At 44.8% G+C, this 17,983-nt stretch overlaps 1 protein-coding gene across 1 annotated transcript in view; it reads right to left on the bottom strand.

Moving 5' to 3' along the window:
* The window catches only part of LOC149306412 (tectonin beta-propeller repeat-containing protein 1-like), a 29,906-nt gene extending 13,055 nt beyond the window's left edge, over window positions 1-16,851 (bottom strand). Inside the window, exons 1-16 of the mRNA XM_089477121.1 lie at window positions 16,761-16,851; window positions 14,161-14,393; window positions 13,473-13,655; window positions 11,123-11,245; window positions 10,477-10,602; window positions 9,936-10,110; window positions 9,744-9,844; window positions 9,331-9,432; window positions 8,385-8,530; window positions 7,218-7,717; window positions 6,295-6,440; window positions 5,869-6,024; window positions 4,894-5,043; window positions 3,892-4,049; window positions 2,898-3,025; window positions 2,091-2,193 (exon numbers count right to left, since the gene is read on the bottom strand). Of these exons, the coding sequence (XP_089333247.1) occupies window positions 2,091-2,193; window positions 2,898-3,025; window positions 3,892-4,049; window positions 4,894-5,043; window positions 5,869-6,024; window positions 6,295-6,440; window positions 7,218-7,717; window positions 8,385-8,530; window positions 9,331-9,432; window positions 9,744-9,844; window positions 9,936-10,110; window positions 10,477-10,602; window positions 11,123-11,245; window positions 13,473-13,655; window positions 14,161-14,391 (2,528 nt within the window). The 5' untranslated portion in view covers window positions 14,392-14,393; window positions 16,761-16,851. The remainder of the gene's footprint in view (window positions 1-2,090; window positions 2,194-2,897; window positions 3,026-3,891; window positions 4,050-4,893; window positions 5,044-5,868; window positions 6,025-6,294; window positions 6,441-7,217; window positions 7,718-8,384; window positions 8,531-9,330; window positions 9,433-9,743; window positions 9,845-9,935; window positions 10,111-10,476; window positions 10,603-11,122; window positions 11,246-13,472; window positions 13,656-14,160; window positions 14,394-16,760) is intronic.
* Window positions 16,852-17,983: the final 1,132 nt, after the last annotated feature.

The raw sequence follows: 17,983 nt of genomic DNA on the forward strand, positions 1-17,983 counted from the left end.
GCTGAGATGTCCAAGAGCACCAACAGGGACACGCTTCCCCTGTCAATGCCCAGACGGAGATCATCGACCAAGGCGACCATGGCCGTCTCAACCCCATGACCCGCCCGGAAGCCAGTTTGAAATGGGTCCAGATAATCCGTTTCATCCAAGACCCCCTGAAGCTGAATCGCAACCGCCCTCTCAATCACCTTCCCCAAGAATGGTAGCAGCGACACCGGCCGATAATTATTATGAACCAGGGGGTCAAGGGAGGGCTTTTTTAGGATCGGTCTTACTATGGCCAATTTAAGATCCGATGGAAATCGCCCATCCCTGAAAGATGTATTTATTATCCGGCGTAACAAAAGTGTCACCGCCGGTCCCCCCTGGGCCGCTAACCATGAGGGGCAGGGATCAAGAGAGCAGGTTGTTTTCCGAACACTTCCGAGGATCTTGTCCACATCCTCGGTACTCACCGACTCAAACTGATCCAGAATAATACAGTCTACGGAGGCTCCGGACACTTCTACCCTAGGTTCTGCGATAATGTCGGCGTTCAGACCTTCGCTTATACGAGAAGTTTTATCCACGAAAAAGTCGTTAAATAAGTCGCAGCAGGCCTTAGAGGGTTCAAGGATCTGGTTCAGGGCGGGAGGGAGCTGAGTTAGCTCCCTGACCACCCTGAACAACTCTGCTGGACGCGACTCCGCGGACGCAATACGAGCACCATAGAACGAATTCTTTGTTGCTCGTATTGCCTCTCCATAGTCCTCTAACAGTCGGTCTAGGAGAGTCTTGTCGCTTAAGCGAAGGTGTTTCCGCCAACGGTACTCTAGCCGTCGCAGAGCCCGCTTCCTCGCCCGGAGATCTTCCGTATACCAGGGCTTGCGTTTGGAAGCGGGCCTGAGAGGGCGCTTGGGAGCGATTCTGTGTATAGCCCGAGAGAGACCGGTATCAACAGAGTCGCCGTCATTTCCAACCGTGAGCCCCTCTAAGGCTTCTTGGAACCTCTCAGGTTCCATCAGCCTTCGAGGGTGGACCATCCTAATCGGTCCACCACCCCCGGGGGGGATCTGGGTAGAAGCCTTGATTTTCGCCTCCACCAGGAAATGATCCGTCCATGACAAGGGGGAAATATCAGCTATTTCCACCCACGGATTTTCCGCCTCCGAACAGAAGACCAAATCGAGAGTATTACCTGCGCAATGCGTGGGACCCCGTATCAGCTGGGACAGGCCCATGGCCGCCATGGTCTCCATGAATTCCCGAGCCGCACCAGGTGGAACAGAGCTTGCCGTGAGGGAGATGTTGAAGTCACCCAGGACAAGAAGCCTGGGTGTCTCCAACATCAGCTCAGCAACAAGCTGTGTCAGCTCGTTAAGGGAGTTCGCTAATGCACGGGGTGGCCGATACACTAACAGAATCCCTAGACTGTCCCTAGCCTTTAGGGTCAGGTAAATACACTCGATATAGGTGGTCTGTCGGAGGTGGTTCCTGGTGAGGGGTACGGTGTTCCTATGCACCAAGGCGACTCCCCCCCCCCCCGCCCACCTAACCTGCGCTGGTCCTTCACCGAGTACCCGGCAGGGAGGGCCTGAGCCCACACAGCATCCCCTTCATCCCCTTGGAGATGTCTCATAGGGTCGCCATGAGTGGGAATCGACTCGAGGGCAGGTAACAACAACAACAACAACAACCACAAGACAATATGACTCAGGATGATAATGCTTGGTAAAGTGGGAGGCAGTAGGAAAAGAGAAAAAAATACAGTGCGCCCTCTTTTTACGTGGGGGATCTGTTCCGGACCCCCACCCCGCATTAAAAAAACCCCGCGTATGCTTGAACCCCACTTAAAGTAGTGGGGTTCATGCATGCGGCGGCGGTGCGGCGGTGGGTGCACGCCTTGGGCACACACCCCATTCATTTGAATGGGACGTGCCACCCCTTGCACTCCGCACGGCTCCCTCACAGCTTTCAGCATATGCTGAAAGCCGCATATAACACAGGCGCACTGTACATTACAGGTGGATAAAGTCAGTCAAGAAAGCCATGGCTGCCCTGACTCTGCAAGACTCAAGTTAACTTGATGGCAATTAACAAAAATCACTCACCTGTTGCTGTACCCAGTGACAGGATTCCATCGCTGATTCTCATAAATATGGACACACTTCACATCCGACTGTGTGTGAATATTATCACCACTGCTTGCCAAACCTGCAAGACCCAGAACCATTAATTGCTCACTGTTTCCCAGGCATCTCCCATTTTCTTCATGGTTTACTTATTTAAAATATTGATAAAGGAATCTTTATTAAATTTCAAGGATGTTTACCATAGGGGTGAGAAAAGTAATGTCTATGGCCATGCCTGTGGTTCTGTACACCTTCTTGTGATTCCCAATGTGCCCAAGGCAAAGCCCCCACCTATCTCCATCAGTTTTGTGAAAAAGCTGTATGTGTGAGAAACTGTCCTAAAATAGCCCAGAAACCATGCAACAGCTTTAAATGTGGTGGTATGCGTAGTTTTGCCTTGCCGCTTCCCTTCGCCCCAGAAAAAGGGCCAATTTTTAGCCACAAATGAAACTGGAATTGATGTGACATCATCCCTTGTGGGTCACAAGAGTTCCCACCCCAGGACAGCTGACTATCCCTTTTTACAATTGGGAATCTGTAGCTCTACAGAATTTTTATGGCCTACAACTTCTGTTAGTCCTAGCCTTCATAGACATTGATTTGGGATTATGAGAGATGCAGTCCAAAAAATAACAGGAAGATCACAGTTGTCCATCTCTGTACTCAATGAGTAAATGACAGAATGAAAGAAGCAGAGAAGAGGTTATGGCAGACTATAGACAACTTGGCCAATAAACTTCAAGACACTTTGCTGCATGGAAATCCGTAGGAAGAAATATTTCTTACCTGAGAAGAAACTGCCTCCATATCCACCAGTATAGACCCAGGCTGTGCGGTCATAGCCAATGCCCCAGACTATGCCATGGCTGTTGCTTTCGATCAGGCGGAGGTGCCCACCAATTTGGCGCCAGAACCTACAGAGGCATGGGTCATAAATACTTGCATATTACATTTTATCCTGGAAAGTTTTCGAGGGTGCACACATGGGTCTTGTTCCCCAAGTTTTTATTGTTACAATGATCTGTGAGGCTAAGCTGAGATACAGAGGGAGACTTGGGGTCACCAAGTGAGTTTCTGGGTTTGGTAGAGACTTGAGAGGTAATGTTGTGTAGTGGATAACACACTGGATTGCAACTTGGAAGATCAAGGTTCAAATCCCCACTAAGCTGTAAAATTTCCTCAGTGACCTTGGGCCAGTCACTTTCAGTCTCAGCCTAACCTGCCCTGCAGGGCTGTTGTGAGAATAAAATAAGGAGGACAAGAGCCACATCTTCTCTCATGGCGTCACTGAAGGAATGGTAGGATAAAAGTATAACTATTATCATTTTATAATCAGTGCGATTTAAACAGGGCTGGGTGGCCATTTGTCAGGAGTGCTTTGATGGTGCCTTCCTACATGGCAGAGGGTTGGATGGGATGACCCTTGTGGCCTATTCTAGTTCTATGATTCTATTAAAATTAGCAAATAAATATATCAGTCTAATGAGGGACCCTTTGGTTCTAGTCCAACACATTAATGAGGAAGGCAACTTGCTGTCATACAGATGTTTTAGACTATAAGTCCTTTATTGTTTACACTGATATAATGCTACATCACAGTGTTGTAGGTTCAGTTTCTGAGCTGGGAAGAACCACTATACTGAGGGAATGGCTTGTGGACTCTCATCTTCTCCTGACCTCACTGTCAGTCAAAATCAGCATCATGTGCTAAACTTTTCCAGAGATCTTTGACCAAAAAGCTATTCCATCCAGATAGGAGACTCAATGAAAGATTGCTTACATTTGGTCACATGGCATTGGGTGTGTAGCAGCCTCCAGGTTGGAGCTTGGCTCACTCACGAAGATGTCTCCTTTGCAGGTCAGTGACCAGATAGCCTGATGGGACGGAGGGCCCTGGATCTGCCGGCTTTCACAGCAAGACATGCTCAGGAGAGCTAGCTGAGAGGCACGAAAGAAACAACGTTCTCACAACAGTACAAACTCAGAAAGTTTCCATTTTTTTGGACAATAGTTCCCAGAATCCCCCAGTTAGCAGTTCAAACAAACTATTCCAAATTCTGGTAATGGGGAATAGGCAGAACTCTGAATATTATCAGTCATTGAAAACACCCAAAGCTCACTTCTACAGCTGCCTCTACCTGAGAAGCACAAATGAGTATCTAAGACGGGTCATTCATCATCCTTATACACCACAGATTCCCAGCCTAGAATCCTCTATTAATAGTCCCCAAATTGTGCTCTTTAAGGGATTTTGGACTTCAGCTCCCAGAATCCCAAACTACAGACCAACATGGCTGAGGCTTTTGGTTGCTGAAGTCTAAAATCTTTTAAAGGGCATAGTTTGGGGACCACTGCTCTAGATAAACATCCCCAATCACTGGCCACATGGAATGATGCTTATGAGAACTGCAGTCAAACATTTCTGGAGGGGAGCAGCTAATGAAAAGCTGTTACATGTTAACAGTCAGCCCATTTGTTTGGTGTGGATCGTTGGCTGCATATGGACTGCAGAAATAATCTGGTTTGACACCACTTTAACTGCCATGGATCAATGGTATTGAATTCTGGCTTCTGGTCACTGGCTTCAGGGAGTTTTAAACCAAAAAATTTAAAACTTTCCCAAAGCCCACACAGAAAAGCGACTTTTCCAAGTTCTGTTCTCATGCGATCAAAAGACCCTACTTACCCCCCAAAGCCCCCAATATTAGGTCTTTGGTACCTTAATTACAATTCCTCATTGATTTTTTGTTTTAAATAATGTAACCACAGCTTGCTAACTTACCCAGTCATGCATTTCTTGTTCAGTGGTAGCGGCTAGTCGGATGGGCCAACGCTGCTTTGTTTTTTCTGGTGTATACAAAGCAAAGGAATGCTTGGCCTCATTCAGGATCTCAACCAGGATGGTGACTTCGTTGAGAAACACATGGATGTACTGAGAAAAACACACATATGCACACACCATAAACCCATAATCTAAATCCTATCATTAGTTCCAACTAGAGGAGACCAATTAAATCAGGACGGACAAAATGCAACCCACAGGCCTCATGGGATCATAAAAGTGAACAATAAATGTGAACAGGAAGTGGTTTGAGTCTTGGACTAGGACACTAGGAGATCAGGATTCAAATCACTGTTCAACTATAGAGACACACTGGGTGACTTTGGGTAAGCCACACTCTCTCAGCCTCACAGGAAGGCAAACCCCAACCCCTCTGAACCAATTCTAGCAAGAAAACACTGTGACAGGTCTACCTTACAGTTGCTGTTAAGTCAGAAATGACTTGAAAGCACAACAACAAAAATGAGAGCCAGTGAGGTGTTGTGGTTTCAGCACTGGGCTATGACCCTTAAGACCATGGTTCAAATCCCTGCTTGGCCATGGAAACCCACTGGGTAGCTTGGGCAAGTCTGCCTCAGAGAAAGGTAAAGGCAACCCCCCACCCCCGGACAAATCTTGCCTTGAAAACCTCGTGATGGATTTGCCTTACGGCTGACATAACTTTGAAATGACTAGAGGGCAGACAATAATAACAAGGAGGCTGGGCTTGGTTTCACTCCAGCAAAATCTCAAAAATCTCTGAGGTCACCCACCTCTGGGCTAAAACACAAGAGAGTAAGTGTTTACTTGTCCTTCAGTCTGTGGAGGAGGAGGATAGGGAAGAGCTTGAGACCTGCACTTTGGTGGTCTTTTGAACAAACACAGCTAAACGGTAGTTTGGTATTATGCATAAATACAGTCACTGTGGTTGTATACCTTCTTTTCCTCATAGTGCATGTAATAGATGAAGAGGATGCTATCCCGAGTGCCATCGTTGCTGGTGAACTGCTCCAGAGCCACCCGCACATCCACCCATTTGTAAGGCTTCCAGTTTCTCCACCATTGCAAAGTGCCCGTTTTAACCCAGACAGACTGGAAAGGCAAAAAAGAACAATGAACAACACTTGGGAAGGTGATTCATCATGGTATGATTTTATCTGCCATAGAACAGCTCCAGACAAGTATGGATAAACACACACACACACAAAACATGTGGAAAATTTTCCACAAAACCAAAACCAAAACATAATTCTATCCCACACCTGTGATAAACTGGTCTCTGAGGTCCTTCAGAATCCCTTAAAATTTGTTACTTTTGGAGTCTAGTCTCTACCCATAAAAGAGACATCCTCTTGACTTTACCTGTTCAACAGCCTGTTCATAGTGTCGGAAATCCTCCAGTTCCCTCCTGGTCCTTTCTGAGAGTTGCTGAAAGATCTGTTTCCGCCACACGGCAGTCTGTGCTGGAGTGATGGACAGAGAGAGGGACTGCGCAGAGGAGGACAAGGCTATAATGGAAAGGAGGAGTTGGTGGTCAAACGTTAGATAACAGAGGACATCAATTTTGCTTATCAGTACATAATGGGGTATATTCCTTGGGAAAGGGCAGTAGTTTAAAGGGTGGGCATTTGTTTTGCATTTTGGGTTCATACCCAGCACAACCAAAATTTTCTTTTAAAGTATCAGAAAATAGGTAGCGTGAAATTCACTGCCTGGAGAGGTGCATTCAATCAATGTAGAGAATATTGGCTTAGGCTGCATCTACATTGTAGAATTAATGCAGTCTGACACCACTTTAACTGCCATGGCTCAATGCTATAGAATTCTGGGATTTGAGGTTTTGTGAGACATTTCGCCTTCTCTGTCAGAGAGCTTTGGTAACACAACAAACTACAAATTCTAGGATTCCATAGCACAGATCCATGACAGTTAAAGTGGTGTCTACCTGCATTAATTTTGCAGTGTGGCAGCAGCCTTAGACCAACCAATGATTTGACCTGGCTTTCTATATTCCTTCCACTATTGTCCAAGCCAGTACTCTTAATCTGGATGCCAAAAGTCTGAGAAGAGGAAAAGCAGGACAGAAAGGGAAATGTAAACCCCTTCCAAGAGCCTGGAAAACAGCAATTGGAAAAATTGCTCTTGGAAATGCAACTCCCACAATTTCACAATCAGTAGGAGCAATGGCAATCCTGGTTAGGATATTCTGGGAGCTGCACTCCCCAACAGCAACTTTTTCAAGTGCTCCCCTCCATGTATATAAGACTAATGAAAATCTTACACACCTGACTGTACCGTAAACCACTTCAGCAGGCTGTGTGAATCAACCAGGCAGGCTCCACCAGAGACCCAGGCCCACAATGGATGCTCATCAGTCACAAAATGATCCTCCATGCCAACTGATAATGCTCCAAAGGAAGACAGGCTGGACGTTTCAGCAAAGATGCTGGCAGACACTGCAGGAGGTTTGTTTGCTTCTTTGAGATCAATGTTACTCCACTGCAATTCGGCAGGATGAGACTCTGGATCAGAGATGGGTTTTTCTGGGTCATCTTTGAGCCTTCTCTCTAAAGCGGGAGCAATTTCATCAAGAGGAGAGACTATGGGACACGCCATTGCATCTTCACCTGAATTTGCTACCTGGTGGGCTCCACTATTACTGTCATCCCCAGACGCAGCTTCCTCTAGAGCCAGAGGTGCTTCAGTATCAGAAGGATGATCTCCATCTGTCTGGATTATGGAGGTTGCTTGTTCTTTGATGTCATCCGTGAAGAAGCAGCCAGCACTTTTGAGAAGATGGGCAGAGGAAGACAAAGATCTTCTGAATAGACATGTAGTGTTGCTGTTTACCTTCAAATCAACTCTGACTTATGTTGTCCATAAGGCAAACCTGTCACAGGGTTTTCTTGGAAAGATTTGTTCATAGGAATTTACCATTACCTGCCTCTAAGGCTGAGTGTGTGGGGCTTGGCCATGATCACCCAATGGGTTTCCATGGCTGGGCAGGGATACAAACCCTGGTCTCCTAAAGCCCTAGTTCAACACTCAAACCACGATAGCAAGCTGGCTCTAGAGATGCAAAGTGTTTGTTATTATTTACAACTTCCACTTTTCCTTCAGTGAGCTCACAACGAAATCCCTGGCTCTCCTCCTCCCTACCTTCTGCTAACAATGGCTAACAATGATAAAACCAAAGAAAACAGAAACAATTTCATATATAAAAGAGATTATTTTAAAAAAAATCTCTTTAAGAGTGAGCAGCACTCTTGGATCAGCATTCTATTTCATAATCCCACAAATACAATCACCTTTCTGCCAGTTGTAGGCTGGCTTCTCTACGGTTTTTACCATATAGTTCCCCGGTTTGAGAGGTTTAAAGCACTCCAGTAACATTTCAGGATCACGTCTCCTTTCTCTAAACCTTTCAATTACTCTCTTGTGTTCATGGCTACCTGAGAAGGCTTGTTGAGCTGCCAGTTTGAGATCGGTCACTGTCTCGGCTACAAGAAATCACTTTCCATGTCTTCCCACTTAGCTCACTTGGCGTGACGCCTTGACGGAAATAAACGGCTCGGTCCTCACAGCTGATGCCCCAGACCTGGAAGGAGGGAGACAGAAAGGGTGAGAGGACTTGGGATAACTTTTTAAAAACAACCAACTACTTAGTTATAATTAACTAAGGCATAGCTGTGTTATATTGTGATTAATGACTGAGGGAGCGCTTCACTCCTAATTATAATTGTTTAGCTGCTTTGATAGTTATCAGTATCACTTCACTAAATATGGTTCAAGTGCTACTGCATATTCTGGGTGATGACACTCCGGATGAGAGTGTGTTCTGTATCTCATATCCACAATGTTTAGCATCCAGAGGTGTTATTTTTTCCAATTATTTAACTGCAAAGCAACTTTTTTTGGTCTCTTTCACACACTACAACTACACTTTGATTCCACCTTAACTCCCATGGGTCCCTATGTAATCGTGGGATCTGCAGTTTAGGGAGGAATATTTAGAATTTTCTGCCAGAGGATTTTACTGCCTCACCAAACTACAATTCCCAGGACTTTATAGGATGCAAAGATGGCAGTTAAAATGGTTTCAGAGTGCTATAATTGTGAAGTGAAAGAGAATGCAGTTACTTTTGCGAATCAGGAAAGTGCTCCCTGGTCACCCTGAAATTTCATGGTTCAGTGTCAACCAGAACATGATATCTTAAGTTCTAGTCCAACAATCTAAATATTACAGCATGATTAGTTCAATTATGCTCATTATATTCAGTTAAAAGACAGTGGATTTTATGAACATTTTCTATGTCTCCTGTAGGCTTTGTCCTTTCATCTCTTCCAATCTCCTGCCCCAGTCTACTGTCATCCTTACTCTTCGGAAAAAAGCCTCACCTGGTCATTCAAGCCCACATTCACCATCATCATTTCACCAACCATTTCGATCCAGCTGGTGCCACAGGGATTATGTGAGTTAACACCTCTTCTGAACCAGACCTGTGACAGAGGATAAACCAAGATCAGCACTGAGCTCTTCCAGTAAAGTTACCTCCAATTTCCACAACTGAAATAAATTTATTCACAACAGCAATCTTCATACTTCTGTAATATGTCATACAACATACTCTGTTAGGAACTGAGCAGGGGACTGGCCTAGAAACCACTAAAATACATTCCAAATCTAATTCTACTGTTCTATTATGCATTAATATTTTGCAATTGCACAACAACACTGTCTCTGCCTAATGTTAGGGCTGGCCTTGTGTTAAGTGAAGACGTACAACAAACTGTAGATCCAATCTACTTACTTTTCTGTCTTTGGTAACTGCCCACACCACATTCACACCCACAGAGACGTGTAGGATTCCGTTATCTTGGACTGGAGATTCCACAACTGTCCAAGAAAGTCCTGTTAGATACAAGAAATGAACAATTTAAACCCTTGTTGTGCTCCACAGAAGAACAAGAGATACTTTTCTGAGACCAAAAGCATGACTTGCCCTGGGGGTTGTTTCTGTCGATGCCATGTCTCACAATTGCCTGGCCCTCCCAAAGGGTTGCCCAGACGAGATCATATGGGCCGCAGCTGATCTGCACAGCTTCACCAGGAGTAGCTATTAAAGTCCAAGAAGAACCTTCTGGATTGTTGTAGCAGACATCTTCTCTGTACCAGATCTGGTGGGTGGGGAGAGAAGGGAACTGTCAGAAATTGCTACTGGTAAAGAATTAAAGCATGTGTATAGAAGAACACAAGTAGTTCAGTACTGTACATAGTGCCTGGTTCAGTTACTTTTATGTTATCTTTTGCTTTAATAGTTACATTTATATCCTGCCTTTTCACCAGTGAACTCAAAGAGGTCAACATGAATCTCCTCCTCACTATTTTATCTTTACAATCATCACTTTGTGAGGTAGGCCAGGATGAAAAAAAGAAAGCAACTGGCCCAAGATTACCCAATGAATTTCAATGCTGGAGTGGATGCAGCACCTTGATCTCTTCAGTCTTTTAGAATGATGAATATAATGAATACATCTCCATACCTTTCCTTGCAAAGAGACAGCCCAAACTGATAACCGTCCCACCGGCTCATCTGTAATCTCCCATCCTCCAACAGAGAGATCGCTGAAAGGGTCTGGCAGTTGCTTGGGGTCTTCCTTGGATGGAATCTGTAGCAGCAGAGAAAGGAAATAAAACTTTAGCATCTCTCTCCGGTCAAAATTGGCTATTGCTTTCAGTACCACCCAACTTGCCAAGGATCATATACACTTGTTTCTACACTGGACTGTGAACAGTCACAATATATTCAGATATCTAGATGGTCTTTCAGCCAAAATATGAAAGGCAACTCAGGAAAATATAAAGAAAATTCCCCCCAATACCATTCCAATTAACACCACTCTCAACCTGAAGCTCTTCCTAGCCCAATGGGAAACAATAAAAAAGAACCAAATAAGAAATATAACTTAGAAGACTAAAAGATTCAAATCATTTTCATTATCTGGCACTGAAAGTATAACAAGACTAGGGCCTGATGCAAATAGTGGGAGAAAACATTTCACAACTGGGGTCCTATCACTGAAAAAGGCCCTGCCGAAAGGCATCCATGAGTTCGTTTCCATTCAGGACTTGAGCTAACATTGTATATTTAAGACAATTGGGGAAAATAGAGAAAAGAGAGACAGACACCTTTGCCCATGAGTCGCGTGACTTGTATCTCCTGTACCGAATCCATCTTCGGCGTCGCACACAGGAATTCCATCGTTTGTCCTTGGTGTAAGTAGCTGGGAAGTCTATGGCATATGTCCAGCCCTTAAAATATGAATTTAAAAGGTGTCAAAGGCAAAAATATTCTTCTTTTTTGTCAAGATCCAAACATTCAAAGAACAAAGTTGCAAACTATTGCAGACAACCACTGACCTAGCATTGTTTATAACCTGCCATGTAGGGCAGACCTGTCACTCACTTTGGAGTTTTCTTTATCTCAAGTAAGCGTCCAAAATTATATGCTATGCCATTAAGTTTCACTATATGTCTTATACATCTAAATCCTCTGAAGGTACCAGAACCCATCTGATGCCAGAAACTAAGGACGCTCTGGCCTGGCTACAAGTGGCCTCTAAAATCTTCCCCTGGCAAGTGACATGCCCTGGGAGGGGATGCTGGTGTTTCTTACTGGTGGGAAGTGGAGGAGAGTTAGGGAGAGCAATTCATGAATATATGGCTACAGTGGGCTCCTGGGGGGAAGGAAAAGAAAGGTGCACTCCATCTGCGAGTGTACCTTTATTAGTCATCAAACTAAGTTTAGCTAGTATTTCATGGGCTGCATCTGCACTACATAAATAATCCAGTTTGATACCACATTAACTGCCATGGCTTAATGCTATGCAACTCTGGGAATTGTAGTTTATTGTGGCACCAGAGCTCTCTGACAGAGAAGGTGGAATGTCTCACAAAACTACAATTCCCAGAATTCTATATCATTGAGCCATGGCAATGGTGTCAAACTGGATTATTTCTGCAGTGTGGATGGAGCCATGGTCTGAATCACCTCCTTCCTTCATCCACTACCCTCCCTAAGGCTTGACAAATGATTTGGGGTGGGAAGCAAGGGAAGATGCAGAACTGCCTGGGTGAAGCTATGCTCTAATGTGGGATCTCAATTCGTGTGTCAGAGGTAGATTGGCTGCATTCTAGTTTTTGTCAGCCTCTTTAGCTTCTGTCATTGGAAGCTAAGGGAGGCAGGAACAATATGAGCTTCCCAAAAAAAATTTTTTTGGGGGGGAGTCAGGGGGTAGTGGATTGTATACAGATCCACCTACCTGATCATTATCTATCAGGAAAGGGAAAATCCCACCTTGTAGGCCTTTGTCTGTTTCACAGGATCCCCAAATAACCCTGCCACCATCCCAGGTGAAGTTACAGGGAGGTGGCAAAATGAAAGAACTGCCCCTCCCAATGAAATAGCATTTCTAGCATTGCAGAGAGAGTGAAGCCTTAACTCTTGTATTTGCCGTGTTCGCATTTCCTTGCCTGCTCCTTTTCTTTGGAAGCCTAAACTGTACTTCTCAATACTGACATTTTATGTTACTGCTGTGCTATAATTTGGGGACTGAAAGACAATTTCCGTGGGACAGAGTTATAATTTGGAGAGTCAAAGCTCTCATTTTGCCCTCTTTCCCAGCTATACCTCTTCAGTTAGTCCCAAAGGTGCTACAAGATCTCTCTCCATATTGATTTTACAGACTAACACAGATATATCTTTGAATTCTACTTATATCCCCAAGCCATTCAAAAGGAATACTAGTCAGAAGGGAGACAGGATGAATTTGGGACCTTTATGGTCAGACTGTGGACCTGGTTTCACTCCCTGCTCGCCACTTCTGAGTATCCCTTGCCTAAGGAAACCCTATGAAATTCATGGGGTCACTGTAAGTCATCAGGCGAATTAAAGGCACATGCATACTCACAGCTGTAGCGCTTAAACAGATTAACCAGGAATTAATCTGATGTGTACTCTATTGCCAAGTCAAGAAAGAAGAGTGCATGACCTCTTAAGGGACAGAAGAGTCCAAGAAAAATTATCTATGCTGCAGGACTCAAATCAAGAAGAAAAGTAATAGGAGGTGTATAGAACTGCTGTACCCATGACTGTTATCAGTATTTGATAACTAACTGGTTGTGTCGAAGAGCGTTTTTCTGGGTGTGTGCTTGTGCTGTATTTTTACCTTTAATGTTTTCAAATGACTCTATAGCTTGAAAATTAATGTTTTAATATCGTGTCTTTGTGTGCCTTCAAGTCATTTCTGACTTACAGTGACCCTGAGGTGTACCACGGGATGAATCTGTGACCTTTGTGGATACTGGTTTCTCTCCCCACTAGCCACCTCTGAGTATCTCTTGCCTAAGAATCTGTCCTACTCTTTCTCCACCCTCCTTGGAAGCAAGCATGACTCTATGAACAAGCAACGCCTCCCCCTCAACATCCCACCCTGTCCCTTTGCAACATGCATATCCCTTTGCGATACTGTTCACCTACCCCTTTCTCTGTGGGGTCCCCTCCAAAGTTTTCATCCACATACCAGTCTGACTCCCACTCCCAGTGAGGCGATGGCAGCACAAAGCTTTCCAGTTGCTGATGCTTCAGCCCACTCACGTCGCTCCACTGCCAGCGGTCGCTGGGCAGTAACTTCTCACAGAAGCCGATCACAGGGTTCCAGCGCTGGTTGAGAAGGAACAAGGATCACACATCACCTTAGAGTGGGCCTAAGGCAGTGGTTCCCAACCTTTGGTCCTCTGTTTGTTTTGGACTTCAGATCCCAGAAATCCCAGCCAACTTGGCCCAAAGTCAGGAATTATGGGAGCTGACGTCAAAACATCTGGAATGCCAAAGGTCAGAAACCACTGGTCTAAGGCATCTGGTGGGTTTTAAGATTAATGAGGTCAATGTAGCTATCTTGAATCCCAGTTTGGGGGAACAGATGGGGATAGAAATTAAAGCCCCATACAGACAGGCCAAATTAAAGCTGCTCCAGGTCACTTTGGAGGTATGCTGTTTAAGAAACGCATGCATCCTAAGAGTCTGGAAGCTGCACCAAAGCCATGATCCAGTCCTTTGGCGCAGCTTCTGGACTCTTAGGACGCATGCATCATTGAAACACCATACCTCCAAAGTGACCCAAAGCAGCTTTATTTTGGCCCGTCTGTATGGGGCCTTTGTTACATACCTGATTCTCATAGGTCTCCTCCTGGTAGCGGATCCGCACGTCGTTGGAATGGACGTAAACGTAAACCTGATGGTCGCAAGCGATCCCCCAGCAGCACTGTTTGACGGCAGAGACCCGCTTAAACTCCAGCTCCCCATCTTTACAGAGCTCCCAGTACTGACCAGTGGTTGAAAGTGTGTAGACTCGGCCAAAGATATCAACAGCCCAGAGAAGGGAACTGGAGGCGTTCATGGCTGGAAGGCAAAAGGAGAGGGTTAGAGTTGGCAGGGAAGAAGCTGTGTGTTTACACTGGCCAAATTCAGTTTCCAGGGAGGTTAGGCCATTTTTCTATTGTCAGTTCTGCCCCAATGTTGAATGATGAGGGCTGCTAAAGATAGTGGTTAAAACTGCAATCGTACCCCCACAAACGTACTTGGCAATGAGTCTCATTAAGCTTCACAGGAATGGAAGCCAAGATGATTAAACTGAGGCTGTCGTACCTGAGCCACATTTATGAGATGGCATGAATCACTGGGAAAGACAATATTGTTAGGGAAGGTAGAAGGCACCAGAGAGAGAGGAAGACCTCAAGCCAGGTGGATAGACTCAACCAGGAGGCCCCAAAGCTGAATCTATAAGACCAGGAGAGAGGAGGACAGAGGGGCATGAAAATATCTCATCCACAGGATCATAATGAGTCCAGGGAACTCAAGGGTAGCTAGCAACAAGAACAAATACCTTTACTTTCAGGAACTCAAAACAGTTTATATCCTATCCCACCCCACTTTTATCCTCAAAACAATCCTATCTGGCTGCTCTTAAACAGGTAGTCTCTCTCTCTCTCTCTCTCTGTATATATACACACACAGACTATATATATATATATATATATATATATATATAGAGAGAGAGAGAGAGAGAGAGAGAGAGACTAGATAGGACTCTGTGTGTGTGTGTGTGTATGAATGAATGAATTTATTATGGCACATGAGGACCAAAATATAGCAAAATTACAAAACATGTCACATCAGGTGTACTGCTGTAGCACAAATATATATACATTCTACTCCAACGGAGACGTATATCCTCTATATATCCAAGTAGGAGAGCAGCCAGATAGGATTGTTTTGAGGATAAATGTGGGGTGAGATAGGATGCAAATGGTTTTGAGTTCCAGGAAGTAAAGGTGGAATTATAAATTGTTCATATCTATCCATCTATCTATCTATCTATAAATCTAGACTAGATAGGACTCTATGTATGTGTGTATGTATGTATATATGTGTGTATACACTCACACTTGTCCTTTCCACATTCGCTGGTGTGAATATGGAAGAACCGCACATAACAAAAAACGCTATGGCTTTTACCTGAGAGAAGACCTCTCTAGGAATCTCTAGGTCCTCCAGGGCAACTCTATGGTCAAATTCTGCCAGAGGCTGGCCATCGAACTGCACCGGAGGAGCTACAAATGCCAAATCTCTAGGTCCTCCAATGTCCTAAACTGCTTTAACTGCCCCGACTCAATGCTAGGGGATCCTGGGAACTTCAGAGTTTCCGTAAGACATTTTAGCCTTCTCTGTCAAAGGACTCAGATGCCACAATGAACTACAATTCCCAGGATTCCCTAGCACTCAGCCTAGGGCTGATAAAAGCGGATTACTCTCTTGTGTTCTTCTTGTCTTCATTGTACATTAGTTAGCAATTACTATTTTACAGATTGATCCTTGCTCTGTAAATAAATGTTAGTAAGAATAATAATAATAGAACAATAATTATATAATAATAATAACACTGTAGGAATAAAAATAATAATTATATTATTATTATTACTACAATAATTATATAATGATAATATAACAATAATATGATAATAATTATATAATAACAATAGTTATTACATAATAACAATAATAAAACAGCAGATTATTGTTATTATAATATAACAAAAATTATATAAAAACAATAAAACAATTACATAACAATTAACTATTGTTAATAACAATAACAACACTGCAGATTAATATTATTATTATATAACAATAATTATATATTACCAGTAATTAATTATTGTTTATAAAACTAATAATGCAACAAGATTATTATTATTATATAATAACAATAATTATATATTAACAATATAACAATGATTGTATAATAACAATAATTATTGTTAACAACAATAACACTGCAGGATTATGATTATTAATTAATAACATTAATTATATAATAACAATATAACAACACTGCAATAATAATAATAATAATAATAATAATAATAGCAGTATGTTTTGGTCCCTGGGTTCGAATCCTGGCATGGCCATGCAAACCCACTGGGTGACCTTGGACCAGTCACACTCTCTCAGCCTCAGAGGATGACAAGGCCAACAACAACGAAGCAACAACCCTGCAGAAGCCAAGGAAGCCCTATGACAGGTTCACCTGGGGGTTGTCATAAGTCAGAAATGACTTGAAGGCACACAACAACAACAACAGCAGCAGCAGCAGGATGGAGAATAGGGAAGCTGTCATTCATAGCCACAGGCGCCTATTGACAGGACCCCCCCAAAGGAACTGCTCCTCTGAGGCCTCTGCCAGCATCATCATCTCCCTCCTTGTACCTGCTCCAATCCACGCATGCGCAGTCCCTGCTGCTCCTGCAGCCCCGGCGCCTCAAGAGCCTAGTTGCTTCTTCCCTCAGCGTCGCTTCCAAATGCCAGACCCGAGCGAGACGAGGAAATCCGGGCTGGGCGGAGCCTCTCGCTCATTGGCTGAAAGCTCTCGGCCCTCGCTTCCTATTGGACGGCGGGGGAATCAGGTGCCCAGGCGGCGTTCCATCCGGGGTTTCCACCGCCCCCGGACAGGAGGCAGCTGAGCTGAGTCGTTGACTCCCCTCAGAGAAAGTCTCGTCTCCAATTGCGTGTTTATGCGTCGTGGGAATGCGGGCCAGATGCGTGTCTCGTGTTTAAAACAAAAATGACATATTATAAAATTCTAAAACAGTATCAATGCGAAGTTCCAAATATCATATTAATTTAAAAGACTTGAGAGATCTCGTTTAGTCAAGAACTACCATTGTCGCTTACTCTCGCGATAGTGGTTTCTCTCTTATGATAGGACCTAGAATGATATTAAGAGCTCCCCCCTAAATACACCTGGTGGGTGGAGCCGAGAAGGCCGGGTGGGCGTGGCTTTTGTTGCCAAGTGAGCCTGGTGGGTGGAGCTAAGAAGGCCGGGGTGAGCGTGGCTTTAGTTGTCAAGTGAGCCTGGTGGGTGGAGCCGATAAGGCAGGGCGGGCGTGGCTTTAGTTGTCAAGTGAGCCTGGTGGGTGGGGCCAAGAAGGAAGGATGGGCGTGGCTTTAGTTGTCAAGTGAGCCTGGTGGGTGGGGCCAAGAAGGAAGGATGGGCGTGGCTTTAGTTGTCAAGTGAGCCTGGTGGGTGGGGCCAAGAAGGAAGGATGGGCGTGGCTTTAGTTGTCAAGTGAGCCTGGTGGGTGGAGCCGATAAGGCAGGGCGGGCGTGGCTTTAGTTGTCAAGAGAGCCTGGTGGGTGGGGCCGAGAAGGAAGGATGGGCGTGGCTTTAGTTGTCAAGTGAGCCTGGTGGGTGGAGCCGATAAGGCAGGGCGGGCGTGGCTTTAGTTGTCAAGAGAGCCTGGTGGGTGGGGCCGAGAAGGAAGGATGGGCGTGGCTTTAGTTGTCAAGTGAGGCTGGTGGGTGGAGCCGAGAAGGCAGGGTGGGCGTGGCTTTAGTTGCCAAGTGAGCCTGGTGGGTGGAGCCGAGAAGGCAGGGTGGGCGTGGCTTTAGTTGCCAAGTGAGCCTGGTGGGTGGAGCCGAGAAGGCAGGGT

The sequence above is a fragment of the Sceloporus occidentalis genome, unplaced genomic scaffold (assembly GCF_023333645.1).
Source record: "Sceloporus occidentalis isolate IW3139 unplaced genomic scaffold, rSceOcc1.0.p SCAF_10, whole genome shotgun sequence".
Lineage (NCBI taxonomy): Eukaryota > Metazoa > Chordata > Lepidosauria > Squamata > Phrynosomatidae > Sceloporus > Sceloporus occidentalis.